The 15,378-nt window shown below is 49.2% G+C and overlaps 1 protein-coding gene across 4 annotated transcripts; it reads right to left on the bottom strand.

Moving 5' to 3' along the window:
- Nucleotides 1-598: 598 nt before the first annotated feature.
- PRR15 (proline rich 15) lies at nt 599-11,107 on the bottom strand. Of its 4 annotated transcripts, none has more exons than XM_079785678.1 (2): nt 6,955-11,107; nt 599-4,390 (listed from the first exon to the last, which is right to left on the bottom strand). In XM_079785678.1, exon 2 carries the CDS (start codon nt 4,246-4,248, stop codon nt 3,868-3,870), a length of 381 nt encoding a protein of 126 aa, XP_079641804.1. In that variant the 5' UTR covers nt 4,249-4,390; nt 6,955-11,107; the 3' UTR covers nt 599-3,867. The 4 variants fall into 4 exon arrangements, 3 of the variants coding, with proteins under 3 accessions (XP_079641804.1, XP_079641803.1, XP_079641805.1); XM_079785677.1 differs by lacking the exon at nt 6,955-11,107 and adding an exon at nt 6,163-6,939; XM_079785679.1 differs by lacking the exon at nt 6,955-11,107 and adding an exon at nt 5,294-6,146.
- Between the last annotated feature and the right edge of the window lie 4,271 nt (nt 11,108-15,378).

Raw genomic sequence — 15,378 nt, forward strand, 5'->3', positions numbered from 1 at the left:
TTGAAGGATCGCTTCTATCCTGTCAGTCTTACCTGCCGTGGTCCAGGGCTATTACCATTTCCACACGGGTGGTCGCTGTCCTCTGCTCCGGCAAGGCCTGTGCAGTTTCCTCGGTGCTCATGGCCTCTCACCATTCATGCTGCCTGTCTCCTATTCCAAACCTAAAGGCCCTCCTTGGACAACGTGGTGGTCACCGTGCAGTGCCGGCAGGGGCTGGGGAACGGCCCTGTGCCTCCCGGGCACCCCCTTTTTCCTGTCCCTGAGCTTCATGGAAATGCATGTGATGGCTCAGAGGCCAGGCAATGGCGCCAGGAGAACAAGAACAGGGGGGGAGGGCTTGCTGTAATGGGACAGTCAGCTTATGGCTGACAGTTTGGGCTGGGCTGCACACTCGTTTCTAGTCTAAGGTACTTGGGTGCTGACACATAAGGGTATAAAATTTCCTTGGTCCTACCTTCTACTTGCCATGGAGATAAACCCACGCTTATCCCGAGAAACCATCTCCTAAATTTCTGTATAATACAATGCTGCACGAATAAAACAGACGTTTCAAAGATCAGTTTCCCTTGCTACAGCTATCAAGCTAGTGTTTTGTGTGTGTGTGTGTGTGTGTGTGTGTGTGTGTGTGTGTGTGTGTGTGTGTGTTTGCTTCCAGTCTGGCTGACACTTCTCAGCTCGGGGAAAAATAATATTCTCTCTTTTTCCTAAAAAGTCCCTTGTGGTCACTGAACATGAGTGTCCCCTTCGTTTACGTTTCGATTCACCTTTTCTTTGAAATCCCTTCTGTTCATTCTAATTATTTATGGGTCTCAGGGTACCAAGCTTCTCATCTGAGCGTCTCAGAAGAACTACCTCTGACCAAGCTTTAGCCAATGCTACTGTTCATTAGGTTGAACGGTAGAAAACCAACACAAGACCAGGGTTGAGCAGTTCACATTATGTTTCGCAGCAGAAACTGCTGTGGTGCCAGCAGAATAGTAGGGTTTATCCCAAAGGGATAAGCACCACATATTTCCAAGTGCTCTACACAGCAGACTCCCTTCACTGTACATGCAAAATAGAGCCCTGCTCTTGAAATGCAAATCAAAACCAATGGACAATAGAAGCAGGAACACAAAGGGACTTTTGGGTGACCTGTAATGCGAGTCACTGCCTGGCCACCGACTTTGCAAGGAGAGTCACTGAGGCAAAAACGACCGGTGCATATAATTATCGAGGCTATGAAAGTACTTAGCAAACGCACCGCTAGATCTCTGCCCCATTAAAAAATATCATTTGGAAACAAGGTATTAAAATGCTTTAACGGTTTCCCAAACTTGTGGAAGGAATGTCGCGTGTAAGGGGGTTTAAGGAAAACAGAAGTCCCTGATCTAATTAACTCCAAAGTTAATTCAACACTGTCCCTTTACTTACCAGAGATGGTCTTGAGGTTTAAAAAAATTTTAAGTCTGTATACGTGTTATGGGAATGTGATTAATCATCTCTAAATCATGTAAATCCCAGCCAGATACGTTGTCACAGTATCTCCTCTTACTCAGGACCCTTCCATCGCACCAGTTTTGCTTGGTTTCCGATTTCACTGCGTTGGGATTAAATCAGTGCACTCTTACTGCATGATTAGGACTGCTTTAAAACTCTGGAATTACAAACCTCAATCGAGGGCTGTGCATTGTACTCACTGTCATAACTGCCATTAGCATGCTTTTCAATCCTTGCGGAACAGTGGGGTAAAAAGGTCTTGTGAATAAGTTCCACTGTGACATGTCAGCTATTGATTATCGGCAGCAATTATATACATCCTGGGCTCCAAAACAAGATATAGAACCTGGGAAAATGCCCAGGTTTTGTGGATCTAAAGGAATTTTGAAAAAAAAAGAAAAAGATTATTTAAATCTGTGGATTAAAGAGCTAGTGTAAGCTTTAAACATTATTTACTTGCAGGCTGAATTTTATAAATGGGCAAAGACCTAGTCTATTGAGGGAAAAGTATCTATTCTAAGTTTTATTGCTTTCTACAGTGTAAAATTAAAATATTTTATGAAGATGTTCTGAAGCCTAATTAGATGGCTTCTGTTCTGTGCATCCCTGTGCACCCCAGCCCCCTCCCTGTCCATTCTTCATCAGCGTCTAGAGATGGTAGGCCCACTTAAAGTTGACATCAAGTATTTCTCATCCAAGCAGCTCACCCTGAGAAGACTTTGGTCACATACTTTCCAGTTCTAAATACACACCAAGCACGCCTTTCACAGTTAAAAACAGAAAGCCTCACGTGGTTTCTCTTTTAATGTAAGGTGTTTGTAACCCCCATATAAACAAGTTCCTTTGGGATAAGTCTTTGGGATGTGGAAACTCATAAGCCTTTGGGATAAACCCTACTATTCTGCTGGCACCACAGCTTGATTCACTCATTTCAATCCCTTTAGCCATTTTCATCAAGGTTCTTCATTAAGTCTCTTTAGACAACCAATATGGTTCACTATTTTATAAACTGCGAATCTGAGAGAAACTCTATATACCTCACAATGTACCTGTAACAAGTCCAGAAGCTCCAATCAAGTTCTTGTTTATAATGATCTTAAAACATATACACTTGGATCGTTATAATTTTCCTACTATGCATTTCTGGGTGTTTATAAATGAACTGAATAGTGGTGGGAAAAGATCCCAGTCGCCCTTAACAACTACAATAACTCTCTGTAATTTGCTGAAAGCGAGTGGTATTCATTTACTCTTTTTCTTAAAGTTCATGACAAAAGCAAACAGGTAGATTTTTGTTAAGAATCTCCAGGTTGGTTGATCTAAAGGCTTTGAAACTTGATAAATGCATACGTCAGACTAAAGAAATAAGCTTTTGAAACAAAGTCCTGGGAAAAGAAGCTGGCTTTGCACACACTAAGAGTTCAGTTCTTCAGTTGGAGTATTTTCAGACAATGGTTAGTAAGGTTCGCAAGGAGGCGGAAAAGAATGATTACTGGCATCGTGACACCTGTATGAGGATGCGCTGAAGTTAAAAGAGAATTTAGGAATAATGAATGAGCACCCCTTTCCCCCTGCTTCCTGGACTCTGGTTAATAAATAGGGATTTCTGGCTAACTGGTTCCACTCCGGGTGTTGCTAGTTTCTTTCTAGAAATGTTCTCCCTGCAGCTTTCCAAGAGTAGCTGTTACATCGTGTGGCAAATGATTAATTCTGCTACCCGGGATTTTGCATGCCTGCTTTGAAGTATGACGGGCTACAGTCTTGCAGTGGAAAAAAAGTACAAAAGTCACCTTAGCGTCTTACAGTGCAACAGTTTTAATAGTACTAAAACAGGCAGGACAGTTTTGTAGGCCGAGGTTAAAAGCAACCTTGCCTTACTTCACATGCTTCTCCTTAGAAGGTTTTCCTGCTCTCCTTACGGTGTCGGTCTACAGAAGTACTTCTAAAGTGCATTTCTCAGGCACTGAACACAGCCCCGATGGCTCTCCAACAGCAAGCTCTTCCTTAGAGCGCGGCCTCCCCGTGGGAGGTCTGCCCCATTCCAGGGGCGCTACCCTCTCTTAGAGCGCTGGCACCCCTCTCACTCCCACAGGTGACCCAAGGGTGGAGGCCACGGAACGGCTTTTTGGAGATAATAATCAGGCCAACTTCCTGGGTTGGCGGGCATCTTCTCTCACCACAAATAAATATTTAATGCAGCCTTGAGTCACGAACTATGGAAAACTCAATGGACACTTTCCATTTCCCGGAGCGTGAAATCGCGGGGGGCCTTGCGTGGATGTTCTGATTCGGTGGGATGGAGACACCACGCTCAGAGGCAGGCCAGAGTTCTCGGGTATGGGGCTGGGGGTTGGGGAGCCGTGGGGGGAAGAGAGACAGTCCGCCCCGCTACGGCTGCTCCTCCTGGGGGTCCCCAGGGAAGTCCGCCTCCTCCAGGGACCGGACCCCCTCGGGGAGCAGCGTGGCGCGCACTTTCCTCTTCTCCTTAAAGCGCCCGGAGCGGGAGATCTTCAGGTTGCGGCGGCTGCTGGCGGGTTTGTCCGCGCACAACTTCTCCGGCTTGTGGGGCTCGCCGGCGCTCGCCAGGAGGTTGGGGTGCTGGTTCTCCCGGGAGCCGCTAGTCCAGTCCGGGCTGGGCGGCGTGGGCTCCCCGGGGGCGGGCTGGGCGGGCGGCTGCACCCCCACCGAGGCCTCCTTGCTTTTCTTCCTGCTGTTCATGAGCGATTTCCACCAGGGGCCGGAGCTGCCCGTGCCGCCGCCGTCGGCCATGGCCGGCCGAGGGGTGCGGGGCGCCGCGAGTGGGGAGGGCCGCGGCGGTGCCTCTTTCCCGGTGGTCTCCGGCGTCCACTCCGCTCCTTCTCCCGCTTCTCGCAGCCGGGCTGCGGGGTGGGATCAGAGGCAGCGGGCTGTGCTGGGGAAGAAAAAAAACTTAGCTTCTGGGTTTGTCAAAGTCACGCCCCCACGAGCCCCTTGTCCCCCCAATCTCATTTCCTCCCTTTTGCTCAGCGCGACTTAGGGAGCCGCGAACCCCAGAGATGCGCATCCCGCAGAAGTCACCAGGGGGCCCCGCAGGGGCGCGGGAAGATGAGTGGCCTCCAGGGCGCCACCGTCTGGCCACGGGACTGAGTCTTGGCACTGGCACTGCCCAGGCTCAACCTTTGCCTGGCCTCCCGAGGCAGGAATAGCGGGGGTCAGCGAGCCAGGGGCACTCAAGGGCGGCCCCGGGCATCTGGATTAACTGAGTCCCAGAGGGATTGTAGGCGGATGCCCGCGGTGACTTGACCCGGTCCAGAAAGGCCTTCTCTTGGAGGACGGAGAGGTAGCAATTGCGTCCCAGTTCCAGGTGAACACAGAATACACCCCTATCACAGGCGGCTGCTTCATGGACTTCTGTCCCAGGACACTTTCCTTTCTTTTTTGTTAATCCTCACCATTTTAGAGAGTGGGAGGAGGAGACAGAGAGAAACACGATGTGAGAGGGACATACGGATTGGTTGCCTCCCACAGGCGCCCTGACCAGGCTAGGGACTGAGCCTGCAACCGAGGTACGTGCGCTTGATCGGCATCGAACCCGGGACCCTTCAGTTCTCGGGCCAACGCTCTATCCACTGAGCCAAACCGGCCAGACCCCCAGGATACTTTTCAATGCGATTCTTCAGGGTCATTTACAGGCGAGGGACACGCTCATTCACGGTGTTTTCTTTTAAATTCTGCTTTTGACACAACTTCTGCCTTGTGTCTTTCGGAGAAGTATGATTAGACTTTACTTCCCTTGAAAACCACCAGCCTCCTCTTTTATTCCCCAGAGACCAACCTTGCGTCTCTCTGAAGCCACCCCCGATGACGGTGGTGATGAAGCCAAGCGGCAAATGTCCTCTTCCCTTAGTTCTGCATTAAAACATGCCCGAGGCTGTTTGTGCTAGGCCGCTCAGGTCGGGGAACCTTGGTTACAAATTAAAGGCTTGGGCTGGTTCTGTTCCTTGCGCAATTGCCTCCTGCAAGGAGAGAGCCACCGGGAACTCCACACCGACTTGCATCCTCCCGGCTTTAAGAAGTGCATTCTGCGGAGCGACAAGGGTGTGTTCAGCACTTAAGGTGCCAATAATTCCAGAAGCTAATGAGTCCTCTGCCCACGGTCTGCGGGGGTCTGCCGGGCACTAACTCCACCAAGGCGCAGGGTTCGCTTGCGCCGCGGCTCAGGGCCCGGTTTCCGCGGGCTCCTTCCCAGCCCCCGCGCCCCGCGCTCCTGGGATTTGCCCGGGCGCTGGAGAGAGACACGAAAGCGCACTTTGTGGCTGGAACCCGGGACAGCGAGTCTGAGCGCCCACGCGAGACGGCGCGGCGGCCTGGGCTGTGCGCAGGGACCGCCGCACCGGCTCCTCCCCAGGACGCCCGAGGGCACACTCCTGCTGCGACTTGAAAACAATAGAAAAAAATGGCCAAACGTTCTTTCCGTACCCACACCCTCAGGCAAAGTTTGCAGTCGGGTGTGCAAACATCCTGCTCCTTCCAACTTGACAGATCGGAAAAGCACCCCCCCCCACCCCAAGTTTTTCCCTGGTGGCGGTGGTGGTGGTGTGTCCGGCGGCTCGCAATTCCTCTTCGGGCGCCAGAGAAGCCCCCCAGGTGACACCCGGAACGGGCTCTGTCTAAGGCGGACGCAGAACCAACCCGATCGCTCACCTGCTCAGGACCCCCGCGGCTCCGCCGGCGACAATGTGAACCGGGTGCGCTTGGGTCCACCTGGCAGCCCGGCGCGGCGTCCCTCCGCGCGGTCCCGGGAAGTCCGGCTTCTTTTTGGGGAGGTGTCCCGGCCGAAATCTCCGCAGCCCGGCTACGCGGACGGGTGGTGGTGGTGGTGGTGGTGGTTTCCCCTGGCACCTCCGACCCCTGCGGGCGGCGGCGGCCCCGGGCTGGCTGTGCGGAGGGCCCCGCGGCCGGGGTGTGCCCGCGCGACGCCCCAGGTGAGTGCCCGAGCCGCTCTCGAGGTCAGCAGCCGCGCCTTCTCGGGAGCGCCCCCGTTCCCTGCCCGCGCCGCTCGGGGACCGCCGGGAGATGGGACCTCGGCTGCTCGCTCGGAAGCTCTGGCCCTTCCTACGCGTCGGCCTCTCGGACATCTGCCCACCTGCTGGTCCTTCGCCAAGTGATTCAGGCAACCTGAACCCAGGGGCGGCGGGAAGGAAAAAAAAAAAAAAATACAACAACGCGGGAGGCGGCACCGCGGCCACAGGTGCAGGTAGGCGCTTTGCATTTCCGCCCTCCGGGGCAGAGATTGGACCGGGTCGCAGGCGTGGCGCCGGCCTTGCGGAGTCTGATTGGAGAAGGGCAGTGTGTGCGGCGCCGGGCGGCTCCGGCTCCGGCTCCGGCTCCCAGAAGAAACCGTGGAGGAGACCGGAGGCCGGGAGGCCGAGGCTGTCGGTGGGCACGGGCGGATGGAAGTCCCGCAGCCCCCCCTCCGCCTCTACCCTGATTTACCTTCCCCCCTTCCTCTCAGGACCCCCAACCGAGGCTCCTCAGCTCCGACCGCAAGTTTTGTTCACCCCCAGGCTTTGCTTCATTTCCAGGCACAAAGTTGCAGCCTAAGGCGCTTTTGGTCGGAAGGCTGTAATATTAACAAGTTCGCAGGGCGCCCGCCGGGCGCTGTTCCCAGCGCTTCTGTGGATTAGCTCACTCGTTACTCGCAGCAGCCCTAGGAGGCAGGTACTCGGAGTGTCCTCGCGTGACAGGCAAGGAGACCCTGCCCGCAAAGGTTAAGGGCTGCCCAGGGTTGCGAGGCTGGTAGGAAGCAGAACCGCAGCATGGGGTTTGAAGCTAGGAGGTCTGACTCCAGCTCCCCCGGTCCTAACCAGCACGCGATCCCGCACCCTGCCTGCGTTGGGCTCCTCGAAGGCTGAGGCTGTGACTTCTCGCAGGTGTGGAAGCCCAGGGCACAGCCACCCGCTCGGGGAGTGCAGACCCAGCCCAAAGCTGTTGCAGAAGCTGGCCAGGGAATTATGTCAGGGTTCAGGGAGCTATAGCCCTGATCACAAGCCCCTTAGTCATTGGACAGAAAAGTATAGACGTAAGGCAATGTCACCGTTGAAGGCAGACGTGCAGTCTTCTCCATCTTCCAGGATGCTCTTTTTTTTCAAAGAACTAGTTTGATGTTCCCTGAGCTCCGTTATGATTCCTCTGAAGGCTGAGGATGGAGCAACAGTCCTCGGAGCATCTCTGTATTGGGGACTTTCTGAAGTACATAAATACTGAAAGACACACAACTAGCAGAAAGCAAGTTGGACAGGCTATTTCAATGCCTGACATACGATGAAAATAAAAATACTTTATGTCGTTAACGTCTTACTTTAGCATTCTTGGATTTTTAAAAGGTATGAGCAGCAGCGTGTGTCTGAAAGCGATGCATTTTCATGAAGTATTGGGATTCGTTTTAGAGAGTAATGTTCCATGCGAGCACCAGGACCGAAGAAAGACAGACAGGCCACCAGCGGTGAGGGAAGGACAAAGGACCCAACAAGTCGCCGTGGTGCCACCTCATTGCAGATGAAGACAGTGGGCCCAGGAGAGAGACCCTGGTCAGAGGTATCGTCACCTTCTTAGGAAGTCGTGGAGCTGGGTTGCTGCATTGTTGATCCAACAGATGAAAAAAGGAAGACATTTAGGAAAAAAAACAAAAACCAGTACTGCCAACTGGCTGGCTCCTCAGGCAGTGTGGTTTAATAAAGGGGCCGGCGTTTTCTTAATAGATGATCGTCTACTGACTGATACAAAAATCCTCCTCTCCCACCCCTCCCATTTATATTGAACAATTCTATTATTTCTGTTGTGTTTTGCTAACTTAATAACATCGTACAAACGACCCTTGCATGCAGTAAAATGTAAATGGAGACATGAGCGCAAAGAACAGAGTAGGCAGAGGGGACCAGGGGGGTAGAGAATGGGTGGGCATTGCAGACAGAGGGCATGGCAGGTGCAGAAGCTTCCAGGTGGGAAGGCACTTAGGGTTTTGGGGGAGCAAAGAAAAGGCCAGTGTCATCTGAAGCACTGCAGGACATGAAGCTGGAAAGGGGGTTAGTGTTAGACACATACAGCTGTGTCCTGTTTCTATTGATCCAGGAACCTACCGTTTGGTTCTGTAAAGAGGACCTGAGCTGGTCCACACTTCCGTGCTGGTAGGCTGGGCATCCTACAGTGTCGATGCCTTTAAAGTTGATTCATCTAACCCAGGCGTCCTCAAACTACGGCCCGCGGGCCACATGCGGGTGTTTTTGCTGTTTTGTTTTTTTTACTTCAAAGTAAGATATGTGCAGTATGCATAGGAATTTGTTCATAGTTTTTTTTTAAACTATAGTCCGGCCCTCCAACGGTCTGAGGGACAGTGAACTGGCCCGCTGTTTAAAAAGTTTGAGGACCCCTGATCTAACCAGTGAGTAGCAGGTGACATGTTACAGAATTTCAGTGTGCTGAGACTGAGCAGTTATTCCTTCTTAATAATATTTCATCTTGCCATTTTTCATTTTTCAAAACAAATGTATAGATAGTTTGAGTAAAGATGCTTTACTTATTTTTCTTTCTTTTTAAAAATTAAATTTCTCAGGTGAACCTTCAAGTGCAATGAATGATTACACTCCAAGACACTAGAGAATGAATTTCTAGAGAGCAGGATTTGCGTACCAGAAATTAAAACCAGAACGTTAGAGGTTAAATTTGGCATTTGCAACCCTCGCAAACCCAGCGTTGCACAGCCAGGATTGATGTTTGGAGGACAGTCCTTTTACTCTTTTTGGCCCTATTTTCACATTTACCCCTTTCATTCTTACTCTCCCCTTCCCTTCTTTTTTCCTTTTCTTTTACAGACTCTTCCATTCTTTGAAAATTAGATATGCATCTCCCATGGCCTTTTCCTTTGTAGTCACCAATGTACTGTTTAATGTTTCTTTTCTCCTTTCTGTATATTTACATTAGTGTTGTTGGACTTAGTTTATAAACATTTAAACATTTTTTATTAATTTTTTTTTTTTTTGACAGAGAGAGAGGAAGAGAGAGGGAGGGAGAGATAACCTCAGTGGTGATAGAGAAAATAATCAATTGGCTCCCTCATGCACGTCCCATACTGGGGATGGAGCGTGATCCCAGTCAAGGCACCTGACAGGGAATCTAACCTTGACCTCCTGGTTCATGGGTCAACGTGCAACCACTTAGCCACACCGGCCAGGCAATTTATTAACATTTTAAATTTAGGCAACATTGGCTGATAACATATAAGTTTCAGCAACCACGTCTGAAGTTGAAACCTACTTTTTGTAGCATCTCATCCTGCATCTTGTCAGGTTAACATGAATGCATATCTAGAAGTACAGCAATTATAGGCACAGAATATTACTGATCATTTTAGTTTTACACTTGAGTTAAGCAAGGCTGACCTGTACAGTGCAGCCTCTCTGAAATTCAGTCCACACCAGCTGACTCTTCCTAGCACCCCATTCCTACCCCCTTTGCGGTCTCTTGGATATTATTGTATGCTCCCCATTTTTTCTTAAAACTCATTTGTAGGAAAATTTAAGGCCTAAGTCAAAGGTGACTTACTCTAGAAAGGATTTCAGAAGCGAGGGGCCCTGCCAGACAGGACCACTTGCCACATGTTCTTGGCTGGAGGATTTGGGGGACAATGAAAATAAGAGATCCATGTGAGCACCCGCCATTGTCACAGCTCTGCCCCCAGATCTTTTCTGTTTCAAAGGACCCTCGTGGTCCGTGCAGACCTGTGGGTGGGCCTGGGCATACGTCACTTCTGGGCTGTGCGAACCTCCAGGCTATGACCCTTTGGGACCTACACTTAAGAAGAAAAGTATCTCCTGTTAACCACTCCACGTGGAGTGAGGCCTCAGCTGAGAATTCTGTCCCCTTTGCCCCAGGAGGCTATCAGCACTAAAGTTGTTTTGGTGCCCAATTGTTTTCTGCAGGAGATTTTGTCCAGATCAGTTAGCCTGCCACAGAAGGGAACGGGTGGGGTTTAGATTGGGAATCATTTGCTTAGTGTTTGTCCCCTTAACTAGCCTATAATTTCCTTGTTATTTATTTGTTTATTGCTCAGTTTCTTCACTAGAAAACGAGTTCCATTTTATGTAATGATCCCTTGCATAACACCTCCTATGTAACCTGTACAGTTCTAATTGCTTTATAAATATTAACTCATTTAATCCTCCTAAAGGCCCCATGACATAGGCATTGTTAAGTATAAACTTAAGTTATGTTCCCAAGGTCATGCAGAGTCAGCGTCCAGGGACCTAACCAGTCATTGTGCTGCTGTCTCTCCATGAGCACTAGGACATGCCACTCATGAAGCATTAGGACCTCGCGTGTTGCCCAGCAATAACAGCTCTCAATATTGCAGATGAGTGACCATCCAATGCAAAAATAGGAATGCTTTGTGGGTTACAATAGGACTGACTTGTAAAATATGTAATAAAAGTAGCAATGAAATAAAATGTTGATCCGTCATTACATGGAATAACAGCCTGATTTTCTTTACTTCTGAGGTGTGAGCCCAGTAGGTGGACGAATCTACACTAATAGAAGATAAAGGTGCAAATTGACCGTACCTTTGTGACACCCACCAGCCAATCAGGAGTGAGTATGCAAATTAACCCACCAAAGATGGATCCACTCTGGCCGGAGCGAAGGCGGTGCTGGGAGCCAGGGGAAGGAAGGCCCATTCTTGCACGAATCTTCGTGCATCAGGCCTCTAGTGATCTGATAAGATTATATCTGTTGGTTCAGCATGGGAGGAACACTATCTGCTGTGAGACCTAAGGAGATGGAGTTGGGTGGTAGCGGACGGGAGGAATAATATAAGGCCAGAGGATGGCTGCGGAGATTTTATTAAACATTGTACTGAGGGAATGAATGGATGACCTAGACTCTAGGTCCTAGAGGACGTGACATCTCGGAATAAGACTCCACAGCACACCTTGACTCCCTCAGGAAACGAAGATCATTCCACTTTATTGTTTGTTAGAAAATCATTGATGTAAATAGAAGTCACGTGTGAACAATCCCAGGTAATGTTCTCTGGTTCGTCACCTGGTTCCAGGTCAGGGCTGGGGAAAACTGGCTCCTTTAAAGGTGACCTGCCATCTGCAGTTGTTACTTTCCCTTTCCAAAGGGTTGACTCGGTGTGCTGTGTTTGCCAGCTTCTGTTTTTCTCCTTTGTGGTTTGTCCATGTCAGCTCATTGTGTCACATGAGTGCAGGGAGAAGGTGGATTTCTGATGACAGGGTAACATGATGCAGGAGGTGAATCCTTTGGTTTCCTCTCCTGCATCAGGCCAATGTCAAACTCACATAGTTCGAAATCCGTAAGAAATAGCTGTTTTCCTACCTCACAGGCGGCCACGGGAGGTGTACCAAAATGTGGGGACTCAGCGCCGATCAGTGCGAACACGGGTGCATCGCTCACTGTACATTGTGAACATTCAGGTGGATCCGTTTGATGTAATTCATTTACACGGTGAGAGAAACGGCTTCAGTTGTGGCGGGGAACTTTTTATAATAATGGCAAATTGAACATTCTTACCTTGGACTTCTCAGTTTATCACGGGCTTGTTCAAAAGTGGGCAGCGCTCTTTCCTCTTTCGCAAATGGCAGAGCAGCCCTGAGAGGTAGGTACTGCAAACCCTACAGTTTTCTCTTAGAAAGTTGAAGCAATTTTCCCAAGGTCACAAGAACATCAGAGGTGGAGTTATTTGGGTTCGGCTTGAGTTACTCTGTCCCTAACACAGTGTTCTTCTGACAGGGCTATTTGAACCTCACATTGCTTTTTAGTTAATCATCCAATCATTAGATGCTTGTTGGTATCCAGGCTATCACATCAAGAGAGCGTCATAATTTAAAAAGCCTAATCAGGTCATTGTTTTCTAAGTTTTCCCCTTACAACAATGCTGAGTCATATATGGTTGCTTAAGGGGAGGGGGCAAAAGTAGGTTTACAGTTGTGAGTCCGCAGAATTTATTCTTGCTTATTAATTACTGTATTATTTTCCGTATGAACTGTAAACCTACTCTTGCCCCATCCTGTATTAAAGCCCTATGGAATCTCAGAGCACTCAGAGCTCGGATGAAGGCTGGGAATGGTAATGATATACATTTCTTGTGAAAAGACTTGATGGTTGGTTTGAATTACTAACTGCTTGGCTTTGGGAGAATTACTTAATAGCTTCAGCTCTGGTTTCCTTAAACCTCAAGTGGGACATGCTATCTCCATCTTCGGGTGGTTGCCAAGACTAAAGCAGACAGTCCCTTTACTGAAGCCCTAGCACTGTGCCCGACACATAATAGGCACCCCGTAAACCTTAGTGTTCTCCCTGACTAGCTTCTGTCATTGGCCATGTGGGGAAATTATGTGAACCCACGCGACAAACCCTTCACTTTCAAGTGCTTTTGGAAAGTCATGGTCCAGAGTCTTAAAGCTCCCTGTCATGATTGTTGGTTGGGGCCAGGTCTTATTCCCCCAGGACCATGATGTACACAGACGCTGGCGTATTTAATAGACAGTAACTTGCTCTGAATCTAATGTTTTCAGGAACACACTTAATGATGCAATCGAATCCAGCCGGAGTTTTCTGTATGAGAGTCAAGAATGCACTTTATTCTTCCAGCACCCAAATCACATTACCTCTGGCCAGAGGAGGAAGTGTGCTCAGCTAAGCTTGAAAGCCACGTTACCAGAAAAGGGATTAACAAGTCATAAGACACAATCCTCAGGAGTAAGGTCACCACCAGCCTGTGGCGCGGGCACATGCCAAGGGCTGTGCTTCATGTCGCTGCCCCATTAGTTCCTGGAATCTTAATACGTAACCTGCCCCGCATCCCCGAGTCACAATCGAAAGAGGGAAAAGACAGGAGCGTCATGTCTTTATAGGGCTTCTAGCAAACGACAGAGGCTTTTCACCATATTCCTCCCCTCAGAACTCCCCAACCACTTTAAACATTTTTGTTTTGTTTTATTGAAAATTTATCTTTAGCCCAGCCCGCATGGCTCAGTGGTTGAACATCGACCTATGAACCAGGAGGTCATGGTTCAATTCCCAGTCAGGGCACATGCCTGGGTTGCAGGCTCGATTCCCAGTATGGGTCAGACAGCAGGCAGCCGCTCAAAAATTCTCTCTCATCATTGATGTTTCTGTCTCTCTCTCCCTCTTCTTTCCTTTCTGAAATTAATAATAATATATATATATATATATATATATATATATATATTTTAAAAAATGTATCTTTATTGTTCAAGTATTATAGATGTCCCCTCCCCCACCCCTTTGACCCCATCCACCCCACTCCTGCGCCATCCCCAGCCTTCAATCCCAGCATTTACACAACTCCAGAATTGTAAACAATATGGGCATCACACTCTCTTCTGATTAATATCCCACATTCTCTGTTAATTTCCTATTACGGTATCTGCAGATTTAGTTCTGCCCTCTGCTTCTCTTCTCAGCATTCCCACCAGCGTCTTATTAGAACGTGTGTCTAACTGACAGTGTTTATGTGATTGTGCCTATGTCCATATGTGTAGGCTAAGCGGTGGTGTGTACAGATGATTATATTTGCTTTCTTGCTTTTTGTCTTTTCCTGTAGTTAATAATGGCCTCCCCTGACTCTCACCCCCCAGTTTTAACTTACTTACCTTTGTTCTCATTTCTAATTTTTCTACACCTTCCAATGGCTTCTTGGTATACTCTTTACAAGTTCAATTGTATCGGGAATATATGTCTTTCTTTTTGGTTTCCTAAAAGGATCACTCGTGGACACCTTCTCCTTTAGTGTGTGCTGGGCATGTTCATCAGGAACCTTGGCCGGGGGCAGTCGATCACATGCTACCTGGTGTAAGCAGGAGGGATCTGTTACAGGGCATTGGGAAGCTGGCTGAATCTTAGGGATCATTTAGATACGTTGACAGATAGATGGCATTTGGTGCCAGAGTGGATGCAAAAGGAGGTGGTTGAGAAGCTGTCACAGCAGCCGAGAAAGAGAGGGTTTTGAGAAGTAGGGAATGGTCAATGTGCCAGCAACTGAGAAGCCAAGTAAGCAGAGACCGGAAGCTGCAGTGAGGTGCCGGGGGGGGGGGGGGGCGGGGGGAGGGTCATTGGGCTCCAGCGTGAGCAGTCAGGGGGCGGTGGGGATGGGTTGAGCATGAGCACCAGAGCCTGACCAAGTGATGTGAAGGTGTGATAGCGTCTCCGCACCTGCTCCCACGCATCTGGCCTCAGGGAGAACCATGAGGGCTGAGCAGGCAGGCTTACAGGGCCATCACACGGCCTTTCCATGACATCGCAGCGGGAGACAGGTGTGGCTTGGCCTCAAAAACTCACTGGGCAGCAAACTGCTAACATTCCGGTAACTCTAATTTGCCAGCTGCATTAGGACGATGCTTTATAACTGCAAATGAAGGACACCAGTGGCCTAAGCATTCAGCCCTGCTCCCCTGCCCATATTGGTTTATCTTCCGAAATATACATTTCATAGCAAAAACCAGATATGGGGGTGTCAGTGTGACCCCTTCCTTCCTTTCAATCCTGGCATCAATTCAATTCAGTAAGCTCTGACATCCCTTCAGTATCTTTCATGCCTACGGCTCTCCCTCCCTGCTGTAACAGCATCTGATTAGCTTGGTGCCTCTGTTCTCACCTCTATCCTTCACGTGTCACCAAACTGCTCTTTGGAAGTTTGACTTGTGCTTGGCACACAGGTTTCTTATTCCCTGGCAGAGCCTGCCTGTTTAATCTATTCCCTCTCACTTCATGTCCTGGTCAAACCCAACTCTTTATAGTTTCCAGAACTTTCTGAACTTTCATATCTTTATGGCTGGCACCTGCCTATGTTCTCTGCCTGAGGAAGCCGGGGAAAGTCTC

This window comes from Cnephaeus nilssonii (assembly GCF_951640355.1).
Source record: "Cnephaeus nilssonii genome assembly, chromosome: 12".
Classification (NCBI taxonomy): Eukaryota; Metazoa; Chordata; class Mammalia; order Chiroptera; family Vespertilionidae; genus Cnephaeus; species Cnephaeus nilssonii.

Coding starts and splice junctions, on each gene's coding strand:
- PRR15 (XM_079785678.1), bottom strand. CDS start 4,248: ATGGCCGACGGCGGCGGCACGGGCAGCTCCGGCCCCTGGTGGAAATCG.